The sequence below is a fragment of the Hippopotamus amphibius genome, chromosome 10 (assembly GCF_030028045.1).
Source record: "Hippopotamus amphibius kiboko isolate mHipAmp2 chromosome 10, mHipAmp2.hap2, whole genome shotgun sequence".
NCBI lineage: Eukaryota > Metazoa > Chordata > Mammalia > Artiodactyla > Hippopotamidae > Hippopotamus > Hippopotamus amphibius.
This window is the reverse complement of record NC_080195.1, coordinates 109,880,084-109,899,103: the sequence shown is the minus strand read 5'-3', so window position 1 is coordinate 109,899,103 and position 19,020 is coordinate 109,880,084. Positions and strand designations below refer to the sequence as shown.

At 43.8% G+C, this 19,020-nt stretch overlaps 1 protein-coding gene across 8 annotated transcripts in view; it reads right to left on the bottom strand.

Moving 5' to 3' along the window:
- Positions 1-13,257: 13,257 nt before the first annotated feature.
- DYRK1A (dual specificity tyrosine phosphorylation regulated kinase 1A) overlaps positions 13,258-19,020 on the bottom strand; it is a 138,261-nt gene continuing 132,498 nt past the window's right edge. For all 8 annotated transcript variants that reach the window (XM_057696803.1, XM_057696804.1, XM_057696808.1 and 5 more), the window contains one exon: positions 13,258-16,528. In XM_057696803.1, the coding sequence (XP_057552786.1) occupies positions 15,908-16,528 (621 nt within the window). In that variant the 3' untranslated portion in view covers positions 13,258-15,907. The remainder of the gene's footprint in view (positions 16,529-19,020) is intronic.

The following is a 19,020-nucleotide window of genomic DNA, read 5'->3' as shown; positions in this document are numbered from 1 at the left end:
GCCGCCAGGGACGCGATGGGCAGAAAGTGCTTTCAGGTCCTGCTGGAGAGCAGCCCAGGATGCCCGGAGACAGGCCATTCCAGTGGCAGGACTGTGCCCATCACATCGCGCTGCGTGGGGCTTGGGGAGGCTGGGTGCTGGTCATGGACAGGTAAGGGCGGGGTGGGGGCGGGAGCAGGGAGCTTTTGTTGTGTCACCACAGTCTTCTTTCATCCCAAGGCTGCTCTGGCTTGGGAGAACTTGGTCACACCAGAACAAACCCTTTCTCAGGGTTGAGAGTTAGTCCAAGAAAGGAGAGAAGACGCAGACTCACCTTTGCCAGCGCAAAGGTCACCACTCAGCTTGACCAGAAGCCTCACAAATGACCACCTGGTCCCCTGTAGCCGTGGGCCTTTCTAGAAAGACTGAGCCGTCAACGTCCCGGAGGTAGTTTCAAGCTCCAAGAAGTTTCCTTTGACACGTGCTGTCGCCTCCCAACCTGAGGTTTATGTATTTAATCTTGAATAGGGTTTATCTTCGTGTTATTAAAACCCTGATGCTGCTCTTGGGACACTGGTCTACGTGGTGACATTGGGCTTCTGTCCCATGTCTGCTCAGCGGAAGAGCATCACCTGGGACCCCGATGGACAAACTTCTCAAGCCCAGACTCTTCCTCACTGCAGCTTTTTGGCCGTTCAGGCTTATAAAACATATAACCATCTGTTAAATACTCAGAGACCCAAACAAACTTGGCCATTTTAAAAGATTGACGTCAGGTTCAAAACACAAAATTCCCTTGGTGCAATTCTTACCTATCGTTTTAGTTTTCCTTCTCCCCTTTCCTGGTCTTCAGCTGTGATGAAATGCCTGCCCCAGCCTTCAAGCCAGCGGCACCCCCACCCTGGCCCCTTGATAGCTGGCATGTCACCCTCACTCCAGCCCTGCCCAGCCCTGCCCAGCCAAGGATGCTGGAGGCACACAGACCCATGTGCGAAGGCCCCCAACCCCAAGCGTTCGCTCTGCGCAAACAAAACAAAAAGAATTTGCCCCAGGGTGGTGTCCATCGTAAAACAAAGAATGTTACCCACCATCCAGTTCTACAAGGATTAGGTCCTTAGCCACTGTTGTCGGGATCTACAGTGCACCCTGAAAGGAATTCAGGACAGAAAACAGGAAGAGGCACCCTGTGCTTTGGAAAAACATGCCCTTTAGTTGGATGTGTATCTCAGGAAGAATTTTAATGAACCAGATTCTTGCATCTTCCCCTACATAGAAATGCACTAAAATCATGAACTGAGATACTTATTCCTTGTGACTAGCAGTAGTGTTTTTGTTTGTTTGTTTTGTTTTGTTTATTTGCTTGTTTTTATTTTATTGGCTGCATTGGGTCTTCATTGCTGTGCACGGGCTTTCTCTAGTTGTGGCGAGCAGAGGCTACTCTTTGTTGTGGTGCACGGGCTTCTCATTGCAGTGGCTTCTCTTGTTGTGGAGCACGGGCTCTAGGCGCACAGGCTTCAGTAGCTGCAGAGCGTGGGCTCATCAGTTGTGGCTTGAGGGCTCTGGAGCACAGTCTCAGTAGTCGTGGTGTACAGGCTTAGTTGCTCCGCGGCGTGCGGGATCTTCCTGGACCAGGGAGCGAACCCGTGTCTCCTGCATTGGCAGGTGGATTCTTAACCACTGGGTCACCAGAGAAGCCCTCCTATTCATTCTTTTACTCCACGTGTATCCCGCATCCTGTACTGACTTTACACTAAGCATTGGAGAGAGAGGAGGAAGGAGAAGCAGCCCCTACCCTCCAGGTGCTGGTCAGACAGACATTGTTAACTTTGACACAGGTACCAGGTCGATGACTGGGGGTACACACAGGTGCCGTGGAACTCAGACAGGACCAGAGGTCATGGGTGCTGGCGAGGACCAGGAGAGCATCACAGAAGGTCAGGCGGGAGCCAAGGCAGATGCAGGCACATCTGAGAGGCTGTTGAAGCCAGAACACAGGAGGCTGTGCATCAGCAGGGCAGGTGGATGTTAGCCCTTGAATGAAATTTCCAGAACCTTACATTACATCCTGGCAGTGACGGGGTAGGATTTTAAATGGAAGAGGGCAATGTTTGTCTGTGAGGATGCTATCAGGTATGTGATGGACCGGGGCCATAAGAGGCGAGAGACAGAGCTAGGGTGGGGATGGAGACTTGGCTGGGAGGCAGTTTGGTGTAATGGTGAGTGAACTCGCTCAGTCTGCAAACCTAGGCTTGAAAACTGACTCCAAAATTAATAGCTCTGTGACTTTAGGCCAGTTACCGAGCCACAGGTAACAGTCCTTATCTTCCAGGCAGCTAAAACAACTGATAAGAACTGACAGTTACTGAGGTCTGCCATGTGCCAGACACTGTTCTAAGATTATTTATAATAAGTATATTAACTTATTTAATCCCACAATAACCCACAGGGTGGATAATAGTCTCATCCCCATTCTACAGATGTAGAAACAGAGACCCAGAGAAGTTGAGTATCCTGGTCGATCAGAAACACAGGAGGCTGAGAACTTGCGGTTGGCATCTGAAGTGGGGCAGTCTTGTGGGCCTGAACCATTTAACCTGCAGATCTGATGCTAACTCCAGGTAGATAGTGTCAGAATTTAATTCAGTTGTCGTACACCCGGTTGAAGTCTGCAGAGAACCAGAGAATTGGTTGGCATCAGGAGGAAAATGTAAACCTTTCAACACCTTTGCACAGGCAAACTGATGACAGGAGGTCAGGCATCTGAGGGCAGACATTGTCAGCAGACAAGTTTTGAGCCACAAACTGGTCTATCACTCCTAGCAGCTGTCCCATTGGGGGTTCTCTGCATCATGGCCTGCTCCTGTACCAACAGACAACGGCCCAAAGATCCTTCGGGGAGAAGAAATTGTTTCTGGGAGGGGGGGCCACAGGATCCTGGACCCCTGTCCCCAGCTTGCCTTTTGGGGTACCGATCTGGGAGACTGAACCCACTTACTCCTTCTTTGTTCCATCTATTGTAGGGGAAGGTAGACTTTTTAAGTGGCCAGATAGTAAATGTCTTAAGGTTTCTGGGCCAAGAGGCAAAAATCTAGGATATTGTATAGGGATTTATATAATAAACAAAATAGAATTTAATTGGTAAAATCCAAATATAATAATAATTTTTGTGTAATACAGCTCTAGTAAAGAGAATAATTTGAATTCTTTGGTGGGGATGACATTTCACTTAACTGAAGTTCAAAGCTAGTGATCATTATTAAAATTAGTTGCACATGTTTATCTGTTAATGCTGATTTGTAATGAGATTTTACATATTTCATGTTTGAAAGTTTCTTCCCACGGATAGGTACTTCCCAATACCGATATCAGTCGGTGAGCATAGGATTTTTAACTGCACATATTTATCACTTGAAAGACATTTATAGGGAATTCCCTGGCGGTCCAGTGGTTAGGACTCCACACTTTCACAGCAGGGGGGGTGGGTTCGATCCCTGGTTGGGGAACTAAGATCCTGCGTGCCTCGCAGAGTGGCAAAACAAACAAACAAACAAATCCCCACACTTACAGAATCCTATTAGATTTTTCTCTTGATGTTTGCTTTTTAGCAGATTAATCATTTCAATTGAAGGTTATGTGGAAGCTCCTCAGTTGCAGTTAAATGGATTTTGAAATGACATTTCTTTTGGGTTTACAATGAGGTCTAAACACGGCTCCTGGAACGGTAGTTTGAGCTCAGATAATACACCTGCTGCAAATGTGTGTGGGAATGGAACTCTTGCTTCTTGTTTCAACTTTTGACAACATGTTAACATTAGTTGTGATCCCAATAGTTAGTTCTTGTTGAAATGACTTTACCATAGTGCGAATTCCACATATAAACAGTTTTCCCTTGTGATTTTAGATAGAACTCATTAAGAAACATTATCAAGTCTGCAGCAAAAGCTAATTTCCAAAGCTGTTCAGTGTTTGCCAGTAGTGGTTGATGGCAGTTCTTCTCATTCAGAAAAGTTTCAGTCTTTGTCCTGAGCTCAGAAATTGAAATAAACTTTACAACCATTAAACCATTGAACTGTTGTGTTATAGACCAGGTCAGGACTCTTAGCTACTATTTCTGACAAAAATTCGTGGAACTGTTGACAGCTAAGTCCACAACAGCAACTGAAGTTCACTGTTGACAATATTGGTTCAATAAAACATGATTCAAATATTTTCCACAAAATACCCATTGATTTAAATAATACAGTGAATAGCCCTACACTTTAACACTGTATATTATCATGAGCTTTGTAAGTTTGTCCTATTAAGCCTTTTTCTACTCTACACACATTTTTTCCACCATCAGTTGTATCATATCTTAGCAGATTGCACTTCGGTTGTACTCAATAGTTTCCTCAACTTTGAGAATAGTTTTGCCTGTAGTTGATACACACAGGCTACTGACAAAGGCTAATTTCCAACTTGGCACAGGCTCCTCAAACAAACTAACATACATCAACTCTTATAACGAGTCACAGAAAAACACTCAAAACCGTTTGCTTTGTTTTATAATCCACTGTTGATGTTATCTTGATGTCTGCAACATCTTAGAGCAACTGTTGTCATCAAAAGGCTGTTAGTTCCAAACAAGCTTACTTTTTCTGGTGGTGTTTCTTCAGCTGCTGCATCAAACATGATTGAATTAACCCACCACAGGTAAGTGGCTTTCCTTGCTTGGCTAAGATGGACGTTTAGACTGGTACTGCCAACATATGTTGCATTCTTTGTAATGTGACAGCTACCACATCATTGCATGTTGCCGCCTAACTCAGGAACAAACTAACCCATACTCCACCATATCTTAAAAGCAGTGATGTTTGGGGCTTCTCTGGTGGCACAGTGGTTAAGAACCCACCTGCCAATGCAGGGGACATGGATTTGATCCCTGGGCTGGGAAGATCCCACAGGCCGTGGAGCAACTAAGTCTGTGCACCACAACTACTTAGTCTGTGTTTTAGAGCCTGGGAGCCACAACTACTTAGCCCATGTGCCACAGCTACTGAAGCCCATATGCCTAGAGCCCATGCTTCACAACAAGAGAAGCCACTGCACTGAGAAGCCCACACACCACAACAAAGAGTAGCCCCTGCCCTCTTCAACTAAAGAAAGCCCTCGCGCAGCAATGAAGACCCCCAAAATAAATAAATAAATAATAAAATTTATAAAAAGCGGTGATATTCATAATCCACTTTCCTCTTCTCTTGTTTTGACATGATGGCCACACTGACAGTAAAAACTAAATGTGGGTGTGGTAAAACATGCAGCACTAAAAATGCTGTTGATTTATAACTGTCACTGCCACGTGTAGGGCACCGAGCAGCAGGGCAAAAATGAGTGCCCCATGCATGCTCCCGGTGGAAGCGCCTCAGTGCTGCCAGTGCAGCATAAAGCAACCACAGGCAACATGCAAATTCTAAAATGTGGAGGTGTTCCAAGCAGACTTCATTTATGCGTACTGAGATTTAAATCTCATGTAATTTTCACATCATGAAATGTTACTCATTTGATGTTTTTCAACCATTTAAAATATAAAAACCATTCTCAGCTGGGTGGGCCATACCAAAGAAGGAGGGTGGCTGTAATTTGCCAACACCTAATCTTTGATGATGGACAGGAAGCAGAGGTCAAAGTCATCCCTGCTTTTCCAGAGTCTCCTGTCCTGAAGGGCCACTGCCCTGGAAGGATGTGCCGAGAGCTTGCTGCCAGCCACACATGGGCAACTGTAACAGGGACAAGCAGAAAACAGGCTGAAATGTGTCAGCGGAAAGACAAAAGGGAAAGCTTCCTTGATAATCACTAGAATAGAATGAATCTCCTTATTATTTCTTCCATTTACAACTCTATTTTTACCTTTGTTCAGAGAGTCCTCAAGAGCCTCCCTTAACCCAGAGGCACGGGCCGAGGGCCTAAATTACAATCTGGATTTGCACAATTTGTCTGGGCTTGGGGGACAGATGGGAAAGACGAGAGGGGCCTGTGGCTGCCACGTGGGACAGGACCCGTGAAGGTCTACCCAACTTTGTGACACGACACCCCAGACACCAGCCTGAAACACCGCTGGGGAAGAGATGAAGCCGGCATAAGAATTATGGACCCTGGAAACCAGAAGGGACAAAAATGGCCCCAGGAGAGAGGAGCGGGGACCAGGAGCAGGATCTAGAGAAGGAGCAAGAGGAAGCAGCGGAATCTCGGTCTTCATTCTTCAGAGCCTCCCGGGAGCTATTTTAGTTACATAGTTAAATGAAAAGAAATTCAGAGATATACTTCTTCAACATGTCCAGATTCAGGAAAGCCGTGTCCATTGTGGTTCATGAGAACAATACAGCACTTCCTGGATAACTAAGCTTACTCAGCCCATAAGCCAAGAGTCACCGTAATTGATATTACATGAGTCTCACCAGTAACTCCACTTCGGGTAGTCACAGCAGCTGGAGGGATCGTCCAGCTGCAGGCTATGGTACGTGATCCCGAATGTCAAGGTCAGCCTGGAAGCTGGAGGCTGTTGCTGGTCAGGCGCGGCATCTTGAACAAGCAGCCTCGACTCTTAGGTTTTCTCCAGCGTAAAGTGAGGTGCCAGCCAGGGATTCTCACACTTGCACGTGCGTATGAATTATCTGCGGGCCTTGTTAATATGCGTTCTGAGCTGGGCTGGGCTGGGCCTGCGTTCTGCGTTTCTAACAGGCAGAATGGGTGACACTGATGCTGCGGTCCCCAGACTATGCCAGGTGCCAAGGGCCTAGATGCGCCCATCCCTTCGGTAGTCCTAAAACATCCGAAGGCTCAAGGCAGGCGTGAGGCTTTTTCAGAGTACACAGGTTTCTCTGATGAGTGCCCAGGCTCTCCTCCCACGTCCCTTTACATCTCTGTCACCATCACCTGCTTACAGGAGAAGGACCAAAATCTACCACCCTGTGCCTGACGTTCTCCCTTTCAGTCTGCTCTTTTATATCGGATTGTCTACTTGACATCGCCACTGAAATGTCCTGAAGGATGATGCTGTGGGGGCCTGCTCTACCTCAAACGCTCCCAACACCAGTAACAGCAGGGCCCCTGCCGAGCTGCTCAGTCCGACGCCCTCCCCTCCTCCACCCGACACCGCCCCTCACCCTGTCGGATCCACTCCCCAGGCCTGTCAGCTCTCCTTCCTAAGCAGCTCTGGACTCCATCCGCGCATAATCAGATACCTGCAAGGCCCCTCACTTCCTTATCACATCAGGCTCTGAATATGCGCTTTCCTTCTCTGAGATTCTAGAATTTTCCCACCACCACTTGGCTAACTCCCACTCACCCATTAGATATCAGCCTAAACCTCAGTTCCTCAGGGAAACCCCCTCCAGTCCCTGGACCAGAAGAGGGTCCCTGTTCACACCCCGAACTGATAACACTTGGCTCAACTGGAGTTATTCGCTGTCTGGCCCCGCCCCAGGGGTGGTGATGGACTTGGTGTTACCCCTAGGACATAGCCAAGTGCCTTGCACATGACCGGTAGTCGTGATTTCTCTCATGTAGTCCCCATGCCACCTGCCTCAAGACATACCCCTGCCCTCCAGCTAATAAGACATTTAACTTGAGAGTAGGACTTTTCATCTATAAATTCTACTTCCAGGGTTAGTACCGATTCCTTTCTTTGATTTGGAGTGTCTTCTTCAGGAAGCAGGGGAGAGATTTCAAGTTCACTCAGTTTTAATCCGACCAGGAAGGGGAGTCACTGCTAGCACCCACTCCTAGTGAAGACGAGACAGGGCCCCCACCCACAGTGCAAGCTGAGCTGGGACAAGTCCTAAGTTGACGCCTCCTGGGCCACTAAGAATGTGATGTCATTGCCTTTATACCTGGGCAGGAGGTACCTTCAGAAAAGTGTCCATGGTTTCACCAGCGCCCCCATCGCTGCACCGGGGGCAGGACCTGGGTGAAAGCCGTATGGAGTCAGACTGGTGTTGATGGAGGCCGTGTGGCCCCTAGAAAAGGGCAGAGCATCTCTCAGGTCTAACAGTGGTGTTCAGTTCACCCCATCTTACTCTGACCCGCGGTGTGCAGTCAGCGCTGGGGCTCCTGCGGGCCAGGCCTTCACGCCAGAGGCAGGTCTGGAGGGCACACACGTGCCAGCAGGTCAGGGAAAGACCGAGAGCTATTACGAGGCACCAAAGCAGCCCAACTTTGACCACGAGAAGGCTGTCTATTGTATTTGAAATTTAGGATCACGGGGAGTTCTGTCTCCCCAAAGCATTGTATCTACCTCTGGGGAACACTGAAATCCGTTATTAGATCCATCGTGAGCTCCATCCAGCTGCAGCCACAGGCCGTGTTACACACGTGCTCCTGTGAGGTAACGTCAGCCACATACATATGTTCTTAACTCAAAGGAATAGACTTTCTGTCCTAAGATATTTCTGACCTTACGCTTGTTCTGAAGAAAGGATGCTTTAGGAATAAAAAGAAAAGGGGGTCAAGTTACGGCCCCCATGCTGGTGGAGATACAGAGTCCTCTAACATATGAACAAAATAAAGAATAAAAACAAACAAACAAACAAACAAACAAAAACAAGCAGCAGCTAGCCCCTTAAAGCTTTTAAAATGTGGGTTAGAACTTAAGTTCTGAAACTTCCCCAACTATTTCGCTGTTTATGAACTTGGGAACTAGTTTTTCACTTATCCTCTTTTCTCCCTGATCTAAGTCAAATCTCTGAAGGCTAAACATGTAAGATATTCCTTCAAGTGGGAGAAGGGATGCAAGGAGCGGCCACCGGACACATGATGGCCAGTTCGAATGACAGTGCTTGTTAAAAAATGGGCCCTCTCCAGAGCTGGGCCTCTAAACAGCTTCCTTTGTTATAGAGAAAAATCTTTTATAAAACATTTAAATATCATACATTATATCAAAGCAAACTACAAAACACACAACCTCAAAATTCTAAAATAGATGTAGGCACTGTACAGTAGCAAAATCAAGTAGGAAAGGATGTTCACATCCAGTTACAGACTCCAGAAATAAAAGTAAACTGGAAAATAATCCTCTTTAACCATTCATAGAGAATGCTACTCACCTAGTTTCCCACAGGGCGCTTGTTAAATTCACATAGAAGCAGATTCATCCATGCTGTGGACTCAAGCTGTCTAGTTACAAATTATATTTATTAAGCTCTCCCTATGTTGTGCTAAGATTCTTACGTACATTATCTCAGTGAAGACTGGTTAAAATCCTAGGGTCGATACTACAGTTATTTCCATTTTAAGAAAAAAAAAGGAAAGTGAGGCTTAGAGAAGTAAAGCAACTTGCCCAGGATAAGAGCAAGGATTCGAACCTGATTCTAGAGTTGAAAACCATCACTACTGCACTGTGGAGCGCTTCCGAATGCCTGCACGCTCAGACCAGGTAGCTGGTGCCCTGGAGAACCTACCACTGGTCCAACAAAGCCCACGCGAGAATAAGGTGTGAAGCAGCACGGCCCAGCCCCAATTCTGGGAAATAAATTTAACACGTGCCATTCTCATGGGACACCTGAGAGCTACTGATAGGATGTCATACCCACTCCCTTCCAAAAGGGAGGATAAGAAACAAACTGTGAAAAGGTTTATATACTTAAACACCTGCTATTTTCTGCCTTTCTTAGAGGTTTATAATATTTTATAAGGCAGACTAAGTTGTGAATTTTAATTACACTTGATGTATATTTTGTTAATTATATAACTTCAATAATGATCCTATTTTATTTTTATAAATTTATTTATTTATTTATTGGCTGTGTCGGGTCTTCATTGCTGCGCACGGGCTTTCTCTAGTTGCTGCGAGTGGGGGCTACTCTTCGTTGTGGTGTGTGGGCTCCTCAATGTAGTGGCTTCTCTTGCGGAATACGGGCTCTAGGAGCGTGGGCTTCAATAGTTGTGGCACATGGGCTCAACAGTTGTGGCTCATGGGCTCTAGAGCACAGACTCAATAGTTGCGGCGCATGGGCTTAGTTGCTCTGTGGCATGTGGAATCTTCCCAGAGCAGGGCTCAAACCCGTGTCCCCTGCATTGGCAGGTGGATTCTTAACCACTGTGCCACCAGGGAAGTCCAATGACGCTATTTTAAAAGGTTTTCAGTTCAGACTCCTGTCTGGTTAGTGACACAGGTCTCCGGGCCCTCCGTGTCATCCTGCTGCAGGGGCAACAGCCACCTGTAAAGCCACGTGAAAAACAGAGACCCAGGCCCCACTTCCAACTCTCTGGATCAAAAATTCTGGAGTGTGATCAGCACATCTGTGACTTTATGAAGTTCTACAGGTGAGTCAGATGCACAGAAAACTCCTGTTTTAAATTGATGAGCCCTGATTCAGCAGTTTGAGAAGATCACCTAGTGTTCACCAAAACCACTGGTTTTTCCCCTAGATCTTGCTTATGGATTTGCTGGGCAATTAATCATTCACCCAGCTCAGGATCCCCTGTGTCATGTCACCTCTTCAACAGACTGGAGCTTGCCTGCCATGTACATAGAAAGACTTTCACTGTTTCACTATATTATGCTTTAGATCTTTAAAAACATAAATAACCCTTTGACACCAATCAAAAGTCATCTTAGTGTCCAGGGAGTTGACAAGCCCAGCCCACTACTGCATTTCTATGCAACAGAGTCAAGGGTGACTCACCAACTCATCACCCCGGCTCTACTTCAACCAATTCAACAGTCTCATGGCAAGGCTGGTCTTTCCTGGGAGACCTCCCTGGGGCTCAGCCCTCTCACCCCTTGCCTGGGCAGAAGGGCCCCAGCCGCTTGGCTGGCCTCACTGACCCTGCCTGGGGAAGAACTGCTACACACCCAGGGCCTGCCCCTCTAGTTTTCCTTTGGCTCCGAATCCTTCCCTTTGACTGCAGCTTCAGCTAAAGAACTGAGGCAATCATAGTTTTTGAGCAAATATTAGGAGCACCATTTACCAGAACAGAAACTAAAAAAAACCCCGCAAAGATAGCAATTTTAAAAACTCAATTGTAAAAGATGATCAAATAAACTATGGTCTTTAAAACAGACAAAACGTATGTAATTCCTACATGGCCTTTCTACATATTGCAACCTGAGAAGTCCTCACGTACCTTTCTAGAACTGAGAGCGCGTGGCTGACCACGCCCGGGGAGCATCACCCAAGGGCGCCACCTTCACCACAAGCGGGGGTGCGCGCGCTGATGGCCCCCCTCCCCCCTCCTTCACTGTGAGCTTCGCCACCTATTTTTCCTGCCCCACATTTAAAGTGCATTTTAACAGCCGAGATTCCTACCCCAATACTCTGCTCCTGCAGAACCGGTCGAGGCTGGACAATGACATCAGGTTGAAGCACAGGAAGCGGGTTGAAGGTTCGTGCTCCCTCTTCAGTGCTCTGAAGCAGCGTCCCCAGGTCCTGCTGCAGGTGGCAGGGAATTCATGACATGCCAACACTGAAACTTAGCCATTCCCACTCCTCTAATTTTTCAATAAAAGGTCACACCCTCAAGGTGTGAAACTACATAAGAAACAAAACCAAGCCCCTGTGTTTTCAGGTCAAGAAGTTAATGTTGAAATCTGGGGCTCTATCTAGTTACCTGGTACGTGTTTACATCATTGTGTTTTAGCTGGAGAAATACTTTTGTCTTTGAAGATTTCAGGTAAGAAATTGGAAAAAACTGATGACAAATACCTCGGGCCCTCTGCGTGTTAGGGTGAATGTTATCCCAGGATGTTATGATGTAAGAACACCTTGGCTCTTTTATCATGTTTTCCTGTGAGCAGCTGAAACTGGGGACCTTGGCTGTACATAATGCCAAAGAGAAAGACAAACGCACAAACTGACGGACCACTTACCGTACTAAATGAGTCTTCCACAAAAAATAATGAGTGCTTTCAACATGGGGATGTGTAGAAATGACTCGTAGGGGGTGAGAGGTGGTACGCACAGACGGTTCTCAGGGGGCTGCTACGCATCACGAGGGATGGGGAATACAGTAAGCGATCCTCTTAGGGTGCTCTTGTTCTCTGTACTAAAGACGACCTGATGTATGCTTCTACCCTAGGATGTGAGTCTAGGGGAGGAGGCCCATGGTTAAGAAGATGAGACCTTCTACTCTGCTCTTCCGAACACCAAAAGCTGCCCAGTGTCGAGCCATCGCAAGGAAGATTCTAAGAAATCTGAATAGTCCCAGGTCAAAATCTGTTTTTCTCTCAACCCTAATCTTAGAATTTCAAGCTTCTTTTTTTCCCCATATAGGGCACTAAGACCAAGTTCTATATCTGGAATGAACTGTCTGATCTATTAGCTTTGGTCACCACCATAAAAATGGATATAAAAATGAGTACTGAACTTGTATTCTTTACTTGTAATAAAGCCAGGCCAAAAGGAAACTGGGGAACTGACCTAGAAGAAATTTAGCATTTGCTATCTCATCACTGTATTTCCTTAATATAAGACTTATAAGTTTAACAACGTAGGAGCTGCAAAAGAGGGTACAGTGGCAAACACAGGAGTCATCTTGTGGGCCTTATATAATTACTGCAGCCTCAATGTTTTTACACATGTATCAACAGCTCTAATATTCATTAAATAAAAATAAACCTAGGTTGTTTGGAGTCTGATATACAAAATGTGCCACTTTCATAAGTAAAATGCTTGTTACCCTAAGAAAACACTAAAGAAACTTTCCCTTTCATACATGTGGTAAGTGCAACTTTATGAAGCCAATCTGAACTTTACAAAATTACATTTAACTTTTACAGTAAGTTTTCTGCCTTCTGAAAGCCACCTTCATGTATACTTACACGGGCTAACTTACACAAAGAGGAGACTTTAGGTTAGGGTTACTTCGCTGCAGCTGGAATTCTAGACAGTCCCTGACAGGCCCCCAACAAGGATGTGGGGAAAGAGGAAAACCAAAGTACTTGAATTTCCTCTTGCTTCTAAGCAGGTCAAAGCCTAGAGAAAATCATCCAACTCTCATATCCATACTAAGCATTATGAACTATTAGCACTTTGAATCAAAGAGAAACTGGGAATATTAAGAAACAATTTTTAAAAATCAAAATGGTCTGTTAAACCTCCAATTTTTACCTTCCAAGATTTCTGAAGCCTACATTGACGTAACTACTATTTTTCCTTTCTACACATTTGACTGAACTTATAGTCAGTATACCTACCAGACCATTATTACCTGGACCAGGTTACTTGCATAGGAAGATTTTTTTTACTATGTTTACATTTTTCTTAAATTAATTTTAAAAAAGCATAGTAAAGAGTCTGAGGACAAATTATTCAACTGTTTATCATACATAAGACCGCATGACTATAATACAAAGGGGGGTTCTTTTTCATTTAACGTTACAATATACACAGCAAGTCCGGACCAGATCTTACAATCTGCACACAGGTATTTAACCTTTTCCATGCTGTTTATGTTTACAATGCACAGAAGTCCTGTAACCAAACCGTGTAGTAAAGCACACAAAACTGGACTGTAACATAACACAGTATGCAGAAGCACTGGGTTTGATGACTTCCTTTATGTAAATAGCGGTTTAAAAACTGCTTTTGTTTTTTTTTTTTGGTGCTTGCTAAGATGTGGCAACCAGCACAGAAAAAAATGATCTGACCCACGTGTCTTCACCTTATACTCCTCAACAGCAGTAACTACTGAATTCCTTTTGATATTGCTAGACTCAAGATGATATCCTTTTATTTACTGTAAACCTTTATGAACTACCAAGTTCAAAAATCATCCACAGGCTTGACATTTTAATTACAAAATAAATATGGATTTCCTGATTAATAACAAAAAAATTTTTTGTGGTTTATAAAAACGGATATTCCCAAGTTTCCATTCACATTCACATAGTTTTAAGCCTTTTTCCTTTTGTCACTGTTTACATATAAAAACTTACTTTTGTTCAGAAAAAACTGACCTAGTCAGCCACATGGAATTGACCAATAAAGAGTAATGTGGTGTTTCTGCTGAGTTGTTGTGAACAGGGTTATCGGCAGAGGTAGATTACTGCTTCTTTTCTAGGCTTCTCTGATCCTGGACAAGTAAATCCCTTATCTTCATTCTCCCAATTCAGCCGCTCAAAAGTACAACACCGTAAAATTGGTCAATTTAAAATGGGAACACAAATTTAGCAACTGCCAGACTGTGTTACATTAAGGCAGCATAATCTCAAAACTAGGCACCTGTTAAACACCAGCCTGCGCATTTCAGGTCACGCGTGAGAGCTTCGCTTTACCCGTGCTCGTTTCTGGACCTGCTGGTGCAATCAAGGTCTTGCTTTCAAGTTTACAAGTAGGTTAATCAGGAATACAAGAATCAACTGCTGGTTCCATAGCTTCTGGATCCAGTGTCCCTTTCCCTTCAGAAGCCTGAACACATTTAGGATGTAACAGCTGTTGTAATCTTGAGTTAGATGTCAATCTATTATGTTCAGTACACAGATTGCTGTAAATGTATTGGCTATGGATTCAACAACAGTTCCAGTTTTGTTTAAGCAATAGTACAGCCATAATTTTCAACTGACATTTAAAAATGGTCTAGTTACACCTTGTGTCAAAGTGCAGAACTGCTACATTATTGGTTACAGACATCTATGTGCTATAAAAACAGCTTTGGTACAATAAATTATCAAAAAAGAAAATAAATTTTTGTAAAATTCACAGCATAATTGTGAGGCAAAAAAGCAGTCACATAAAATTCTGCATTTTTTAAAAATGTTCAGGATGAACAGAAGACATCTTTGTGCAGAAGAAATGGTGGAGATACCACGTGCCGAGAAAAAGCAAAAGAAAAAGTAAAAAGCAGGAAGGGACACAGCTGTAGCTATTTCCATCAAAGCAAACCACTACTTCTGTGACCTTCAACCAATAAGGAAGTCAACTTTATGACACACGCAAAGTGACCTTGCAATACCTTACAATTAGTGGGTCACAAAAGTCTATTTTAAAAGAAAGGCCTCTTGAATTACCCATTCTCTGTGTTTTCAGCATTAAGGACTGTCTGCAAAAGCATGTCCAAAAGTGATTGCATCTGAAATGGTAGGCTCTTCTAATTGCGAGTCCAAATCCATAAGGCCAAAGGTTATCCCCAAGACCACCACTCAGACCTCCCCAGGACTGGCCGCGACTGACCCGTTGATTGCTTCTCAGTGCACCTTGCTTAGGAGACCAGTCACATTCCATTACTAGCTCACTGGGGCCTCAACAACGGGAGGCCCACAGGATCCCAGGGAATTGCTGCTTTGCTCCTCAGTAGGTTCAGACAGGAGAGTTCTGATCCCGCCACTTAGCATGCTTACTGTGCCTTACAAACGCCAATGCAACCGTCCCTTCCATACAGCTGAAGGTGATGTTTGTGGGAGCTGGAGGTCCCTCTTCCTTACAGCACTGCATTTCCGTGCCCAAGTGTGTTTAGAGGACTTAAAAACCCAAATTTCCCACCCCCCACCCCAAACAAAACGAAAACAAAAGAAAACCGGGAGAAAAAGGAAGAACAAAAATGGGGAGGAAAAACACCCTCATGGGGCCCTTTAAGCAAATTATGTGCAGTGCCTTTTATTTTAAAATTAGTTGGCAAATGATCAAGACCAACATGTGAACAACAGCTTTTGTGGAATAGAAAGACCAAAACCCCACTATGACTGGGATGTGGCAAGTTAAAATGGGGGAGGCAAAAAGAGGACACCTCTGAGCTATCCGTGAAGATGAGTTTGGACATGGCTCTTTTAAAAACTTCATTGTCCCTTTGCAATCTTTTCAAGTTAAAAAAAAAAAAAAAAAGTCAGCTTTGCCCTCTTGTAGCGGTTCAGTGTGTTAATCTCCTTCTGATTCAAGCAGCTTTGCACTTTGTTTTTTGGAAAAAAAACACCACTTCCATAAAAACACACAAGAAACAAACTCAAGTTTCAATTTAGTCACGAGCTAGCTACAGGACTCTGTTGCACACAAACTCCTGTCATGGGGGACTCTTCTCTATCAGCCCCCTGCCTCATCGTCAGATGTCCTTCAGTCATGTAATGTGCAGGACCTGTATTAGCAGAAAATTGGTATGTTGGGTGTCCAGCTATGCCAGTCTCTTGGCGGGGATTGGAGTAGACGGTTAAATTAACGTCCATAGCTCCATTCTGTCCAAAGTCCAAGGTATTAGCAGCCACTGGGCGATTCTGGTAGGCCTGATTGCCTTGATTACCAGTAGAGGAGGAAGATGTAGAGGAAGAAGTAGTTGAGGAAGACAGGGATGTCATGGAGTGGTGACTATGGCCAACCTCCATAGAATCCTGGGTAGAGGAGCTATTTGTTGGAGAATTGTAGACCCTTGGCCTGGTCCGGTTACCCAAGGCTTGTTGTCCATGGTGGTGGTGGTGGTGGTGGTGGTGGTGATGGTGATGGGAACTGTTTCCATGGTGATGATGCAATGCATTCTGTTGAGGGGCTACATGAAAGGTTGTTTCTTGAACAGGATGAGTTTCAACAGTGACTTGTGTAGGAGCTTCAGTGCCTGACCAACCAAGGGGAGCAGGAAATTGCTGACGCACCTGTAAAAACAGATTTTAAAATGATTTATTCAGAGTACCGTTTCCAAGCTTTACTCTCCAATAAAAGGCCATGACACTAGCATTTACATTAATTAGAGAGAAGGTTTTAAAACTTGAATGTGTTAGACAGTTCTATAACACAAACTTCCAAATGTATTCGAGTGAAAAATATTTTATTATGAAAGCTACAATTTTTAGCAAGTTATACCCATAAACAGGCTCATATTATCTTACTGGCCACTTTCTTTCCTTGGGAGCAATTTTTTTTTTTTTTTTTTTTAATATATCTTTTTGTGTGTGTGTAGTTTATTTATTTATTTATTTTTTTGGCACACGGGCTTACTTGCTCGGGCGGCATGTGGGATCTTCCTGGAGCTGGGATCGAACCCGTGACCTCTGCATTGTCAGGCGGATTCTTAACCACTGCGCCACCTAGGAAGCCCAGGACATGGGAGAAAGCCATGCCACTAACCTGAATACCTACTCTGGACTATTACATAAAAAAGAAACTTCACATTCTTTTTTTTTTTTTTTTTTTTTTTTATTTTTTGTTGGGGGTACACCAGGTTCAATCATCTGTTTTTATACACATATCCCCGTATTCCCTCCCTTCCTTGACTCCCTTCACATTCTTTAAGCTATCATATTTTGGGAGATCTACCTGTTAATCAGTTGAATTAATACATCCCACCCAACAAATAGCTATTCTCTATTACTTATCCTGTCCTATTTTCTTTTTAACAGTTAATAGTACTTGCAATTTCTATTCCTTTGATTCATTTTATTTATTTCTATGTCACTGTAAGCTCTAGGAAGGCAAAGCCTGTCTTTAGCACCAGTAGCTACTAGCACAGATCATTAAGTATTTACTCAACAAAGGTGGTCTCAGAATCAAAATTCAAGAAACACTATCGAAAATAATCCAGCACAAAAATAGGCAGGAAGTTCTCAGAAAATACTAACGGTTCTTCAACTATGAAGCTACTTAAATTTATGCATAAGAAGAAATAAGCAAAATGTAACTATTTGTGTCCAATATCAGGTTTTTCATTTCACACTGACCCAAAGGTGATCACACTGACTGTTTCTCCAAACTCTTGTTAGTGGGAGGCTAAACTGGTAAAACTACATGGAGAGCAATTTGGCAACAGCTATCAAAAATGACAAACCACATTACTCTTTGACCCAGCAATTTCACGTCCAGGAATTTATACCACAGATAAACTGCATGCATGTGAATGATTTATATATAGGGTTATTTATTACAGCATTATTTGCAGTAGTAAAAAAGATTGAAAATAAGCTAAATGTCCACTAATAGGGCACTACTGCAACGACTTATGGAATATCTAAGCAATGGAATACTGTGTGACTGTTAAAAACAAAACAAAAGGAATGAAAAAGCTCTTTATGTAACAATACAGAAAGAGCTCCATAATATATATTTTAAAATATATGTAAAACATGTTAACATCATAAAAACACAAGGTGTGAGACAGTGTGCATGGTATGCTATTATTTGTGTACAAAGGTTAGGTGAAGAATACACATTTGTGTTTGTTTGCATATGTATAAAATATCCCAGAAAGGCTACATAAAACTAATAACATTAATTTAGTAATTAGGTGGCTAAAAGACATAGAAGGGAAGACTTTTCATTGAACTCCCCCGTTTACGTTTACTGATTTTTAAACCGGGTGAATGTAATAACTATTCAAAAATTAAATAAAAAAGGACTTGAGGCAAATAAGGCACAATACTGACTTCTGGTAAATACAGGTGGCAGGGGCACAAATGTTCTATGCTACTCCTGGTATACTTTTACGTATTTGCAGTATTTAATATAGCTGCAGGGGGAAAGGAAGGGAAGAAGGAAAGAAGGAAGACTGTTCTAAAGAATTAGGGAAAGCCACTGGCAGTGATATTTATTTAAGACCTGAAGGATATATAGTATAGTTACCAAAGCAAAGAGGGAGGAAAAGCATATTCCAGGCTGAGCACAGTCAATGTGAGAAATGTGAAAGAGAATATAGTATAGTCCGAAAAATGAAAAAAATTCCACGAAGACCAGAGCGAATGAAGAGGAGGAAGAATGTGTAGGTAGGGGCCATATCACAGAAACCACTGAACCCTTTGTGAGAAGTCTCAATTTTTTTTTTTAAGTACAAGAGAAAGCCAAAAACTGGTTGAAAGCAGGGGAAAGAGCGAGATCAGACTGCTTTACTGCCAAGAACATTCACTTGGCTGTGGAGAAGAGAACAGAGGTGGACTGGTGAATGAAACTAGATCCTGGAAGACCCGTTAGGAATAATCTCTATAGGATAAGCCAGAGATGGCTGTAGCAGGGGGGTGAAGTGGAGATCATAGACACATACGTAGGATATTCAGAATCCATACTATTTACCATTTGATTTAGTGGGGGGGGGGGGGGGGGTGAGGGAGAGAGGAGTAAGCATTAACTCCCCAGGCACCAGATGTATGACTTGAGCAGA